The sequence below is a fragment of the Fragaria vesca genome, linkage group LG5 (assembly GCF_000184155.1).
Source record: "Fragaria vesca subsp. vesca linkage group LG5, FraVesHawaii_1.0, whole genome shotgun sequence".
In the NCBI taxonomy this organism is placed as follows: Eukaryota; Viridiplantae; Streptophyta; class Magnoliopsida; order Rosales; family Rosaceae; genus Fragaria; species Fragaria vesca.
In genome coordinates, this window is record NC_020495.1 from 23,797,737 (window position 1) to 23,811,498 (window position 13,762).

At 37.8% G+C, this 13,762-nt stretch overlaps 1 protein-coding gene and 1 pseudogene across 2 annotated transcripts in view; one reads left to right on the forward strand and one right to left on the reverse strand.

Moving 5' to 3' along the window:
* Positions 1-8,975: 8,975 nt before the first annotated feature.
* Positions 8,976-12,259, reverse strand: LOC101303810 (annotated as a pseudogene). Its single transcript, XR_184742.1, has 11 exons — positions 12,020-12,259; positions 11,871-11,912; positions 11,714-11,794; positions 11,570-11,620; positions 11,399-11,480; positions 11,215-11,309; positions 10,810-10,881; positions 10,137-10,205; positions 9,962-10,028; positions 9,278-9,462; positions 8,976-9,138 (listed from the first exon to the last, which is right to left on the reverse strand). The product of XR_184742.1 is annotated as a formin-like protein 3-like (transcript).
* Positions 12,260-12,878: 619 nt separating this feature from the next.
* Positions 12,879-13,762, forward strand: part of LOC101312357 (putative F-box protein At1g50870-like) — a 1,176-nt gene continuing 292 nt past the window's right edge. Inside the window, exons 1-2 of the mRNA XM_004301715.1 lie at positions 12,879-13,113; positions 13,374-13,759. Of these exons, the coding sequence (XP_004301763.1) occupies positions 12,879-13,113; positions 13,374-13,759 (621 nt within the window). The remainder of the gene's footprint in view (positions 13,114-13,373; positions 13,760-13,762) is intronic.

The window sequence follows — 13,762 nt, forward strand, 5'->3', positions numbered from 1 at the left end:
GTAGTAGTAGTATATATATATATATATATATATATATATATATATATATATATATATATACAGGAATTCTCAGGTGCGGACGTCCGCACCAAAGATTTCCATTTTTGCACCACTTCCCGATCGAATTTCCTCAAACTTCCTTCTAGACATATCTAGATCATCTTGTGTAGATTATCTATGTAAAATTTCAGCCAATTTGATGATCTTTAAGACCTTTAAACTTGCGTTTTTCTGTTATATGTCTGAATCGGACAGAATTATGTCAGTCGGTTTTGTAACGCAAGTTTGAGGGCTTTAACGATCACCAAATTGGCTGAAATTTTGCAGAGATGATCTACACAAGATGATCTAGATATGTCTAGAAGGAAGTTTGAGGAAATTCGATCGGGAAGTGGTGCAAAAATAGAAATCCGGACCAAAATTTTGGTGCGGACGTCCGCAACTGAGAATTCCTGTATATATATATATAATATATATATATATATATAAATATGAAGACTATATTTGAAGCCATAAATAAAATAAAAATAAAAACGAACAATCCCACAACACTGTATAACCACCATGTTGAAGATTAAAGTGATTATCAAATCTGATTTGAAAGATTGAGTAAAATTATTTTTTTCTCCGATATAAAGATGTAGAGAATTGTTGTTGTTTGAATTTTATAGATTTTAGTGTAATATTATATTTTACAAAAATTCTTGATTGTAGGGTTAGTATTGGAATTTTTAGTTTAAAATTAAAATGTGGGGTGAAAAAAGTATTTGATAGGGTGGCAATAGCCGCACCCTAAATAAATTATGCAAAACTTATAATCACTTAATATTAAATTCAAATAGAACTCGTTCTATAATAACTTCATTTGCATGCATCTCATTTAAATAAAAAGGTCCACTCACAGATTTGGGCCTAAGCCCGGCGACAACCAACACGCCCCTCAAGCATGGCCTCCTCGTATCCTAACATAATAAAGATGTTTAAAACACCTAAATTTCGAAGTCTAATAACTTTAAGAATAACACCGGAAAAATCTTTCGTCTAACCCACTACCCTAACTAGGGTTACGCATATTGAATTCTCAACAAACTCCACCCACAAGTTCATTCCATCGATTCTAGCATTCTATAACCAACACAAAGGAAAATCCAATGGTTGGATCCTCCGATTTATACACGAACAAAATCATACTTTGGAAATTCCCAAATCTAACCAAAACTCCTCCAAAATTCACAAACTTAATACCATTAGACTCATCTCAACAACACCTACCTAAACAACCCAAAAATCGACCCAAAAGAGGCGGCGCCGCCGGCAGTGGCGGCAAGCCACCCATATTTCCGACCGACACCAATGGCTACCAAAATTTAACACAACGTTTCTCTCATCAATCCAAACAACTTTTTCAACTAGCACGAAGATCAATTTTAAGTGTATGGAGGAGAAATTACCTCAAGAAGCAAAATCCTCAAATCCTATACCCTAGAACTTGGATTCGTCAATTCTCTCTCCTTGTTGTAAATTGATGGAAATCCTTTGTAGGGTAAGTAACACATTGCAAGACGAACACAGCCCAATTAGTTTCATCATCCGATTTGGCCGGAGTTGGCCGGAAAATGAAGAATTTGCCGAAAAGAGGAACATACCTTCTTCTCTTCGATTCGTCTCACATGGTTAGTAATAGGTTGCAAGACATATCTGGTTGGAAAGGTAGTTCAAAGACGAAGAGAATGGGCCCGGTTTCATCGCCGGAGGTGGCCAGAATAGTCGCCGGCGAGGCTGAGAAGTTTGGGCAGCGTGGCAGCAAAATTCTGGGTTTATTTTGGAAATTTCCCGAAATGGAAAGTCCCTTTTTGCTATTTATAGTATTTCAGTCTCCACCGAAATTACAGGTATGCCCCTGACTTCAAACCCTTATAACTTTTTCGTACCAACTCCGATTAAAACGTGCCACATATCTACGAACTTGGTTTAACGTCCTCTACGACTTTCATGAGGGAAGTTTTCTCAAATTTTAAACGTAGAAAAAAGTCAACTCATGGGTCCATTAGAAGCTCAAAAAGAAGAGTAAAAGTAAAAACAATGCTCATTTACTGGCTAAATTACAGTAAACGGTCAAATAAGAGTCAAATTAGGTCTGGGGCGTTACAGAGCCTCTAACTTATGTCCATTTTGTCGATCATGTATATAAGGCAAAATTTTAAGAATGGTACACCAACTTAACCCCATTATGCATTTATGTATACCAAATTACAAATTATAAACTTTGGTACATGAACATCTATTCCCGACTAAAGAACCATACACACTGTTACTAACAGAGTTAGAATGGGTGTTAGGTGGCGATTTTCTAGGGGTAAATCCGTCTGTACCGTCTGCTCTATTTTTTGTTCCTTTTTTTTTTTTCCTTTCAATTTTTGCAGATAACAATCGTATAAAAAACACCAATCCTATCAATTACTGTGATTTTAGAAGAAAAGATGAGTACTCCCAGCAAGCTGCTGCATCTTCAAATGAAGATTGCTGCCAAAGATTCCAACCCAGCCACCAAGGGAAATTCATGTACTAATTGCTGAAATTCAAACACTCATGAAACGTTGTAATAGCAAGTGAAGAACTTAAACAAAATTGTTTATTGAATATGAAAATGAGCACACAGAAAAGAGTGTACAGCAAAGAAAGAAAGAAACAAAATTGAAAGGAAGAGAAAACAGCTTGTATTGTATTGAAGGTAATTTTACAAGATAATGATTGATGCAGACAACAATGCAATACAATCCTTATATATATAGGACAACAACAATTTGATAAGCACTACAGAAAATATCCTCTTTGCCAGCTATGGAGAGGCACGTGATCCTTTCTTCTTGGTCACGAATAAGGACCGTTGTGTATCTGCTGTGAGGTGATTGGGAGATAAAGAATGACTGCAGTACTCAAAAATGCTCAAGATCATCTGTTCATCTGTGAGCCACGCGCTGGTAGACCAGGGTCAAACTGTTGACTTTGGTCTAGCTTCAATACTCTCTGAGGCTACACCTTCTTGTTGATTTATGCCTTCATTACCATATTCATCAAGTTCACTGAGTTCTATCAGCTTAACAGCCCCCCTCAAGCTAGAGCTAGGGTTACCAAGCACTAGATTGCAACATAAATATTGAAAATGTGCAGTGCTTAAGCCCTTAGTAAAAATATCAGCAAACTGTTCTAGAGAGGGAACAAATTGCAGATTAAGCTCTCCCCTAACAACTTTTTCTCTTGTAAAGTGTATGTCAACCTCCACATGCTTACACTTGGATTTATGAATAGGATTAGAAGCAAGAGAAAGAGCAGAAGCATTGTCACAGTGGAAGAGAGGAGGAAATGGTAAACTCATATAGATGTCTGATAGCAGATGTCTTAACCAAAAGATTTCACTTGCTGTGTCTGCCATGGCCCTATATTCAGCCTCTGTAGATGAGCGTGAGACTGAGTGTTGTTTCTTAGAGCACCAAGAAATGGGACAGTTTCCAAAATAGATTACAAACCCAGTTGTTGACCTTCTATCATTGGGGTCACTGGCCCAGTTAGCATCAGAAAAGGCTTTTAGCTCTACTGGATTGGGAGCTGGTTTATATGTCAGGCCAAAATTCACAGTGCCAATCAAGTATCTGAGTATTCTCTTAACTGCTGCATAGTGTGATTCAGTAGGTGCTTGCATAAACTGACACACAGTGTTAACACTGTAAGCAATGTCAGGTCTTGAAAAAGTAAGATATTGCAGACATCCCACAATACTCTTGTAATGAGTAACATCTTTAAACAGAGGTCCCTCATCTCTAAGTAACTTGGCAAAAGGAAGGCATGGAGTGCTACAACTCTTCTTTCCAGTCATACCTGCTTTAATAAGCACCTCAGAGGCATATTTGGATTGAGAAATGAAAATGCCTCCTGATGGTAAGTATTCAATCTGCAATCCCAAAAAATAGTGTAACAAGCCCAAATCCTTCATTTCAAATTCCAATTGCAGTGCAAGCTTTATAACACCAATTTCAGTCTCTTCATTCCCAGTTAATATGATATCATCAACATATAACAGTAGGTAAACCATGGTGGATGCAGATGCTTTAACAAAAAGTGAGGGGTCAGAATGTGAACATCTGAAACCCAAGGATGGAAGGAAGGAGGAGAACCTTTCATTCCAAGCTCTAGGAGCTTGCTTTAGTCCATAAAGAGATTTTACCAGTTTGCAAACATAGTGAGGATGATGAGGGTCTTCAAAACCTTGTGGTTGAGACATGTAAACTTCTTCCTTTAACACTCCATGTAGGAAGGCATTTTTTACATCCATCTGATGAAGTTTCCAGTTAAATTGTGCTGCAAGAGCAAGGAACAGTCTAACTGTGGTGTGTCTAACAACTGGACTAAAGGTTTCATCATAATCAACACCTTCTTCTTGGCTAAATCCCATGTTTGCTTCTAGTTATCATTGGATGATCCTTGGCATTCAAATTAGACAAAGGAATGAATGAGGAAAATTCTCTCAAAAGATGTTGATGATGGTGGTTGAATGTCCATATGGATGTCTGAAATTGGAACATAAGGCTCATCTGTGTAGGAGACAGGATTTTCAGCACCTCTGATGGAATCAGACTAAGAGGGATATGTATCAATATGATCAATAATCAATGGATCTTCAGGACCAGCAGTATTTAGCAACTCATCTGAAATTACACAATTATCTGAAACAAGAGAGGTACCAGACTGTTCATGATCAGATTGGTGATCTTCTGGAAACACAGGTTGTTGAAAAGTGATAGGAGCAGGTGAGATCTGATCTTGGACAAGGAGAGGCCTTGATGAAGGTGTGTGTGATTCATGTTGCACTGCAGATGGAAGAGAGCAAGGGGCTGAAAAGAACTGAGTCACCTGTTCAACATTATCAGAAGAAGAAATAGAATTTTTCTGATAGTAAAAATTATTGTCATCAAAAATGACATTCCTGGAAATAATGGTTTTCTTAGACTCAGGATTATAACAAATAAACCCTTTGTAACCTAAGGCATAGCCAAGAAACACACAGGGAGCAGTTTTGGGTTGCAGCTTATTTGAGTTATATGGTTTCAGCAGTGGGTAGCAAGTAGCCCCAAAAACTCTAATATGATCAATGGCAGAAATTTTTTGGAAAAGAGCCTCAAAAGGTGATTTCATGGACAGATTTGAGCTAGGCATCCTATTAATCAGATAAACAGCAGCAGCACAGGCATGGTACCAAAAAATTACAGGAAGATGGGCACAGTGCAATAAAGTAACAGCAGTTTCAACAATATGCCTATTTTTTCTTTCAGCTAGCCCATTCTGTTGTGGAGTATAGGGACATGAAAGCTGATGAGCAATGCCATTTTTATTCAAAAAAGCTTTAAACAAATTGCTTGTGAACTCCCCACCCCCATCTGATTGAAAGATTTTAACAGAAGCTGAATATTGATTCAAAATAAAGGCACAGAATGTCTAAAACAAAGGTAAAACCTCCTTTTTATTTCTCAATGGAAAAATCCATGTGTATCTAGTACATTCATCAATAATAGTGAAATAATATTTGTAACCCTCAATTGATACAGTGGGGGAAGGACCCCAAAGATCTGAGTGAACAACCTCAAAAGGCTTAGTTGACTTAGTACTAGACACAGGGAAGGGCAACCTTGAAGATTTTCCAGCTAAACATGACTCACAAAGAGACTGACATTGATCAGAAGAAAGAACAATGTTGGACTTAGACAAAATGCTAGACACTATTGTATTGGACGGATGACCTAGCCTCCTGTGCCACAGTGAGTGAGACACTTTATTTCCAAGAAAGGTTGAGTGTTTACTGACTGTTGTAGGAAGGAACTGATGTGCAACTTTGACTGGAACAGGATAGAGCCCCTTTTCACACACACCATCATATAAGACTTTGCCTGTTTCCTTGTCCTGTATAAGAAATTCAAATGCATCAAAGATCAATCTCACACAGTTATCTTTACAAATGTTGTAAACAGATAACAAATTAGCAGCCAAATCAGGAACAAATAATATATTTTTCAGAGAGAGATTGGTTTTTCCAACTGAGAGGGTATTTGAACCCTTTTTTGTAATAGGAAGGCTGTCACCATTACCAATTTGCACCGAGTCTGTGGTATTGTAGGTGGTGATGTTCTGCAAATGATTGATGTCAGATGTCATGTGGTTGGTGGCTCCAGAGTCCATTAGCCATACTCCCTCACTAGAATTAAGGTCACAGGCAAGCATAGCTGAGTTCCTAGATTGCTGCTGATTGAGATTAGCATTCCTCCATCTGCATGTTTTGGCAATATGGCCAGGCTTTTTGCAGATTTGACATTCTACTGATGAGCTAGTAGCTTCTCCAGACTGGTGAGAGTTCCTCTGACTGCACTTGTAGGTTGTATGACTATGTTTGTCACAAATTTGACAAACAACATTCTTATAATAATTATTGCCCTTGGAGTTGTTTCCATTGTTGTGGTTAGTGTTACTTCTACAATCAGACGAAGGAAACTGTGGAAATGAGTCACCATCTTGAGGGCTAAAGTGTCCAATAAAGGCTGTATTCTGAGAGTAAGGTGAGAACTGTTGATTTTCAGAGAATCCCTGATTTCCAACTGAGGCCTGCTGAGAATAAGGTGTGAGCTGGTTTTGAGAAAAACCATGATTCATAGCTGGGGTCTGCTGAACTACATGCTGATTAGGAGGTGAATAAAATCCCACAGAAGATTGTGAGCTATTCATCATATAAGGAGAGGCATTGACTTGTGAGAAAGGCATGATCATGTTGCTTGGAGCAGTGGAGGTAGTCATAGCATTAGGACTGGATGTATACATGTGAGGCATGGTAGAGACCTGCTGAGTACTGACTAATGGGTTAATAAAACCTGTAGAAGCATGTATGTGATTCACTGATGGAGTACTAATAGCAGGATTGGAAAAACTATGAGAGCCATACTGAGGTCCATACCCCACAAAAGTCATAGTAGAATTTGGAGCACCAACATTATTGTATCCATTAACAGTTCCAGGAGCAACATTAGTATAGCTATTAGGAGTGCAATAATTAGATGATGCAACACAATTATCAGGCCAAGGAGATGCAGCATTTGAGGCATTAAAGTTTGAGGGTGCTGCACAGTTTGCAGCCCATGGAATAGCAGTGTTGAAGATGGTATTACCAAAACTTGGAACACTAGGCATTGAGGCATTCTGATTTTGTGCAACCATAGCAGAAAATTGTGACAAAGGTAAAGCTTTTTATTCAAGTTCAATCTCACTTTCTGCAGACAACAATAATGATCTGACCTCACCAAGATCAATATTAGGCTTTCCCCTAATAATCTGTCTAGTATGACCATACTCAATAGGTAAACCAATAAGGATTAAAACTTTAACATCTTGATCAGACATCATAACTCCAAGCACTGCTAATTTATCTCTAACACTCTTGAATTTAACATATATCTTTCAATAGAGTCACCTCCTTTTTTGAATAGCTTGTAACTCAGTCTTAAGCTGCATAACATGTGCCTCAGAGACAGAAGCATACCTTTGCTTGAGCCTGTACCATACCTCCCTGGAAGAGGTGCATTCTACAATCAGTGCAAGAGGCTCAGATGAGAGAGAGTTGGAAAGGGTGCCAATGAGAGCACTGTCCTGCTCTTCCCATTTTTCGAACGCAGCTGTGTTGTCCACCTCAGTCCCATCAGGGTTGATAGAGCAAGGTGGTGGACAAGGAAGGGTTCCATCAACAATTTTCAGCAAGCTAGCCATGACTCTTTAGATGATAATGCATCTGATAGAGCCACGTAGGATAGTTGTTCTCCTCAAGGAGCACCGAAATAACATTGCAGTTGTTATTCGAGCGTGCCATTGAACCAACACTGTGAGGAAAGAGAGATTTATCAAACTAAAAACAAGAAAAGACTAGATCTAATAGAATTTATACCAGATCTGACTAATGAGAAATGAGTAGGTGAACAAATGAAGTTTATAGTCTCAGTAGGTGAAGAAATGAGATTTTTTGTTGTTGTTGATAGTGACAAGACAGTGGAAGACAGTGTGATAAGGCAATGGTCAGGCCATAGGCTCTGATACCATGCTGAAATTCAAACACTCATGAAACGTTGTAATAGCAAGTGAAGAACTTAAACAGAATTGTTTACTGAATATGAAAATGAGCACACAGAAAAGAGTATACAACAAAGAAAGAAAGAAAGAAAGAAAATTGAAAGGAAGAGAAAACAGCTTGTATTGTATTGAAGGTAATTTTACAAGATGATGATTGATGCAGACAACAGTGCAATACAATCCTTATATATATAGGACAACAACAATTGGATAAGCACTACAGAAAATATCCTCTTTGCCAGCTATGGAGAGGCACGTGATCCTTTCTTCTTGGTCACGTATAAGGACCGTTGTGTATCTGTTGTGAGGTGATTGGGAGATAAAGAATGTCTGCATTACTCAGAAATGCTCAAGATCATCTGTTCATCTGTGAGCCACGTGCTGGTTGACCAGGGTCAAAATGTTGACTTTGGTCTAGCTTCAATACTCTCTGAGGCTACACCTTCTTGTTGATTTATGCCTTCATTACCATATTCATCAAGTTCACTGAGTTCTATCAGCTTAACACTAATGATTGTCGTCCTACCGGTAAATGAAGGAAACATATTCATCGATCATTTGATCAATCTCTTTTAGACGAACTTTCATATGTAAACCATTTGTATTATGAGAATAATAACATACGTATGTAAGATCCATTTGTACTATGAGATCGAATACGTAATAAATTAAGGGTTTGTCGATTCCAACATGACACAATTTACAAGTATCGAGATCGGCTCCACTGAATTGTCTAAACAGAATGGCTTTCTTTTCAGATGAGATTTGTACAAAATAATTTGAGAGACGGGAGAAAATATTAGTGCTAGCGTAGTCTCTTACATATATACAGCTCAAAAACAACTAAGAAAGTTGTATTATACAGACTTACACAGCATCGATCCGTAGAAGAAATGGGTAAGAGCACATGTGAAAGTTCCATCTAGTTGTATTCATATAGATAGCAGAATGCATGATGGATCTTGATATGCACAGCAGCTCCTGCAGAAGTGCAAAATCCCCTATTTTATTAGATTAGAAAATTTAGTAGCAGTAGTTAACCAAAGTTAACTTATGCAGTTCAGCTCCAAGTACAATAATTTATGAAGTATCAGCAAGAATGTATGTAAAATTTACCCACCAAAACCACACGTATATATGCAATCTCATGCTCTATCCACAGAATCTTTCTTTGCAGATGAATTAGCTACAGTTCGCTCTTTCATGGCTTCCTTTTCAAGCTTCTTCTTTTCAATATCAGCCAGTCTTTCATTTTCCTCTCGCGCTTGGTAAACATCTTGACAAAGATGAACAACACCTGTGTCACTGCATTGCGAACAAAAGTCAAAGATCAAAGTTTAAAATATCACACGATGTAAGAAAATCATAAAAGAGACTTCAAAGTACATTTACATTATCTCTCCAAAATTAGAACTCAAGCAAATGCATTGCATCACTGACTGACATACACTGAGCATATCCCTGTTAAACAGACTTTTGGATTTCAATCATAAAGCCCTATATGGGGCAATATGGATGAAAAGAAATAGATGGACTCTCTGAAGACTGCAATACAGCAGGGGTGGAGTACCTTTAAACTATTAGCTTATTTGATTCGGCACTCTATTTATGTTGTATTAGGTTCTTTACCAAATATCTTGATAGTACTCCAGACAATAAAAAGTTCATATGATGAATTGGTCCATGGTGACCCTAGGTGACCTAGTCAAAAGAGTGGACTAATCAGAATGGGCATAAGCTAAAGAAGATACGGCATCTATGTGTCTGGTGTGGTATATTCATGAGCTGAAAGATCAACGCAAACCTTGTTCAAAAGGACACCGAGATGGATCCTCCCCAAAGTATTGAGACAAAGAATCTGCGTTTCTTCCCTGCCAGAAAACAGTTGGGTGTTAGGACAGTAGACCAGCAATAAGCTGCACAGCACCAAAAGATATTTTGATGAAAAGAGAAACTCTGGGATTGTGAACTGCACTCACCACTTCAGAGTACAAGGAGATTAGTGACCTAACTTCAGCTTCAGCAGTATCAAGGAAATTTTTCAGCACCTGCAAAAAATTAAGCACAAGAGAAGGATTTATAGCAAGAAACAACACAAATTTGTGTGTGCTAAGGTGCGCGTTTTTTTTTGAAAACTCAAATTAGGTCATCTTTCAGGTATCAATAATAGGTCCCTAAAACAATGTAAGTTGATCTAGGATTAGTGAGATAGTATTCAAGGAAACTTCCTTCCCTATCTAAAATTAAAATCAATCTCAAAACTTCACCACCTAAAACGCTAAAGCTACTTAAAAAGATAATTGTCTTCTTCCTTAATTTCATCTAAAAACTTTACCTCTCCCAGTTCAATAATAGGTCAGGAGAATAATGAATGCATTATAAGGGACCTTGTGTTTGTTGAAGAAAAAGCCATTTTTTTTATATGAAATTTCTTACCAATTTAAAGCCAGCAGAACTGAACTAGCATACTTTAATGGAAAATATCAGTATGTTTTTGAAGTTTGATCACAAGCAAGTTATTTTGATTGATGCAAAAATAATGGACTGCAGCATAAAGCGGTTATAATAAGCATTAAATTTATTGGGTCAGCTATGTACTGTTACTAAGTTATGATAACATGACTATGAGCCAATTCTACCAATAAAATTCACCTTAGAGGCAGCTTCCAAATGGATAAGATCCCTATCAAAATCCAGCAGCTCGGGCATTTTCTCAGCAATGAGCTAATGACAAAAGAAACAAATATATTAATGTACAAGAAGTTACTGATAAAGCAAGAAGTCTGTGCATAGGAGATATTAGCATCAAGATTCAAAGATAGCAATGGATGGGAAAATTCTACAAAAGTTTGGATTTTTAATTCAATTACTGATTTAAGGACCCAATGCATGAATTATCCAGTCAGAACGCTAATCTATCCAAACAATACAGAACAACTTTAAACCCTCTCAGTGGGTGCTTTATATGAATTATATCATTCGGTGAGAAGAATCAAACGAAACACATAGTAAATAGACCCCAACAAACCAAATCCTGGTTGATATTAACATCCTTACCTTACACAAATAGTGCATTAAAGTCATTTTGTTGTTTCTTGCATGAGTATCAGACAATTTAAGAAGGCTGTCCAATTTGAATCCTATGGCTGACCCTGAAACATCAAAAGAAAAATATAACCTAGGAAAAACTCAGTGATAAAGATAATTAAACAACAAACACCAACACTAAACGGCACCATACCTCGAGCAGTGCCTTGATTTAAGGCATTTCCCAAAGTAAGAATTGTCTGCATTACCTGTCGCAACTTCGCAGATTCTTTAACCTGTATGTATGTCGCATGTAAGATGGAGGAGAAAAATATGCTCTTAGAGTCTTAGGTACTAGTTCAATAACCATCCACTCTCATGGTACCTCTTTAGTAGCACTATTGATGGTAATCAAATTTGATCTTAAGTCTTTCACCTGATTGGAATCAAGCATTAAATGTTGTTAATTTATATAGAAAAAAAAAACCATACATAGAAAAATAAAGAAAAAATAAAACCTAGAACATACCTGACTAGAAAAGGTAATTTTGAAAGCAAATACTCGCAACTTGGGTTCTACTCGTGGAACCTTCATCAACACTAAGAAAAACTGAAGTAATTACAAGCAGACTGTTAGTTCAGAAAATCAAAAGACATGAATTTCAGCTTATGGGACTAGAAAGAACCTGTTCACACTTTCCCAGCATTTCCTTCTCACCCGTATAGTTCTGGAGAACAAAACACAATCAGCTATAATAAAGATGGTCTTAACAACCTATAAAACTAAAAAGCATCTCCAGAGTTGTTCTCAGTGGTTGTTGACTCTGCCTAGCACCTCTGTGCCGCCATCACTGCTCCCACCTTCACCAACAACGCCGAAGTGGGTAAGGATGAGGAGAAGAAAAAGACAATCGAACCACAGTCCGATTGGTGCACGAAGAAGACGACGGGAAAGAAACCCACAACCTCCATCATCTAAATAACCAGAGGAAGAGGGAGACCCTAATCTACCAGCAGAAAACCCAGAGCCGCCGCCGACGGCAAACCCTAGCAGAAGAGAGCTTTTCATAAGTTTTTTAATATGAGACTGTATTTTTCTATTACTTAATATCTTGCTAAGTTTTTGTTTCTACATGTTAAACCATGGTTTTTTTTCTTTTCTTTTTGTAGTGAAATTGGATTTTGTTTCTTCAGATCTTAAATTCTGATTTTCTCTTCTTTTCTTTTAATTTGATTTGTTATGAAATTAAGACTTGCCACATCAATTAATAATATGTTTACATCATATTTACAATTGATCTAGGCCATTGAAGATTTTAAAATCTAATGACTAGTAATTGTTGTCCAAATTTGGGTCAAATTTTATGTCCCTTAGATGACTCGACCCTATATCTGTAGAATAACTGTAAATATTTACTTTCCTTGTTTGTATAGGTGTAGAATATTTTCCTAGTAGTATTATGACTGTACCTCTATATAAACTCCCTAGTTAACGATGAATAATAAATTGAAGCATACCAAACCATATATTGAATCCTTATTTTCTACTATATACCAACATTGACCGGCCATCTATCAGCAATTTGATTAGTTCCATCCCCAAACCCAAATACAGTACATGATCACCGTTTCAAATTAGGTTGCCCAAAGTCCGTCGTACGTGATCGATTCCATCATCACCAAAACAGTTAACCATGACTGCCGGCATTCATATTGGTTGCCGGCATTCACCAAAAAAGACTACTCGACTTGGTGATCTCCCGGACTTGATATTGGTTGAAATCCTTGCTGGACTTGCTTGCAAATCAACACTATTTCGAGCCAAGTGCGTCTCCAAGCGTTGGTTGAGTCTCCTCTCTGACCCTTATTTTGTTAGGACCTTTCTGAGTGTCCAAGGTGTTGACGAAGGAAACGCCTTTCTAGGTGCAGGTATTCTTTTTGTTTTGCCCTACCCTAACAACGAGAGCCTATTCGGCGCACCCGTCATCTCCACCGTTAATTTTTTTTTTTTTTTTTTTGGTTGGGTCAAAATGGACGGTGGATACACCCGGGTGCGCTGTATAATTTTCACCCTAACAACAACAACAACAACAACCTCCAACCCGAACTTAAAGTCGTTGCGCATCCGGTGGTGAAAACCAGGGAAAGCCAATATTTCTCTCTGGATTTCCTGCCATGTATTCAACAAGAGAAAGAACGACATGTTCATCTAGAATTGGTGGCAACATATAATGATTTGGTTTTGTGCTGCAAAACCTACACAATTTACGACGACGAGGATATGGAGTCTTACTTGATCCACAATCCCTACTACATCTGTAATCCATACACCAAGAAGTGGCTTGCACTCCCTCCCGGCAACCATCTTCGAGTCCCTTCCAGCTGCACAACATATGTGGGATTCATCTGCGAGCCCTACTTTAAGCAGCAGCATTCAGAACAAGCTAGTTCAAAGATCACTCTTAATGCGGAGTATAGATGGAGCGTTGTGCAAATGTTGATTCCTCTTGAGCCATCCATGCATCAATTACGAATGGACATCTTCTCCTCCGAGACTGGACAGTGGAGGCCATTGGTT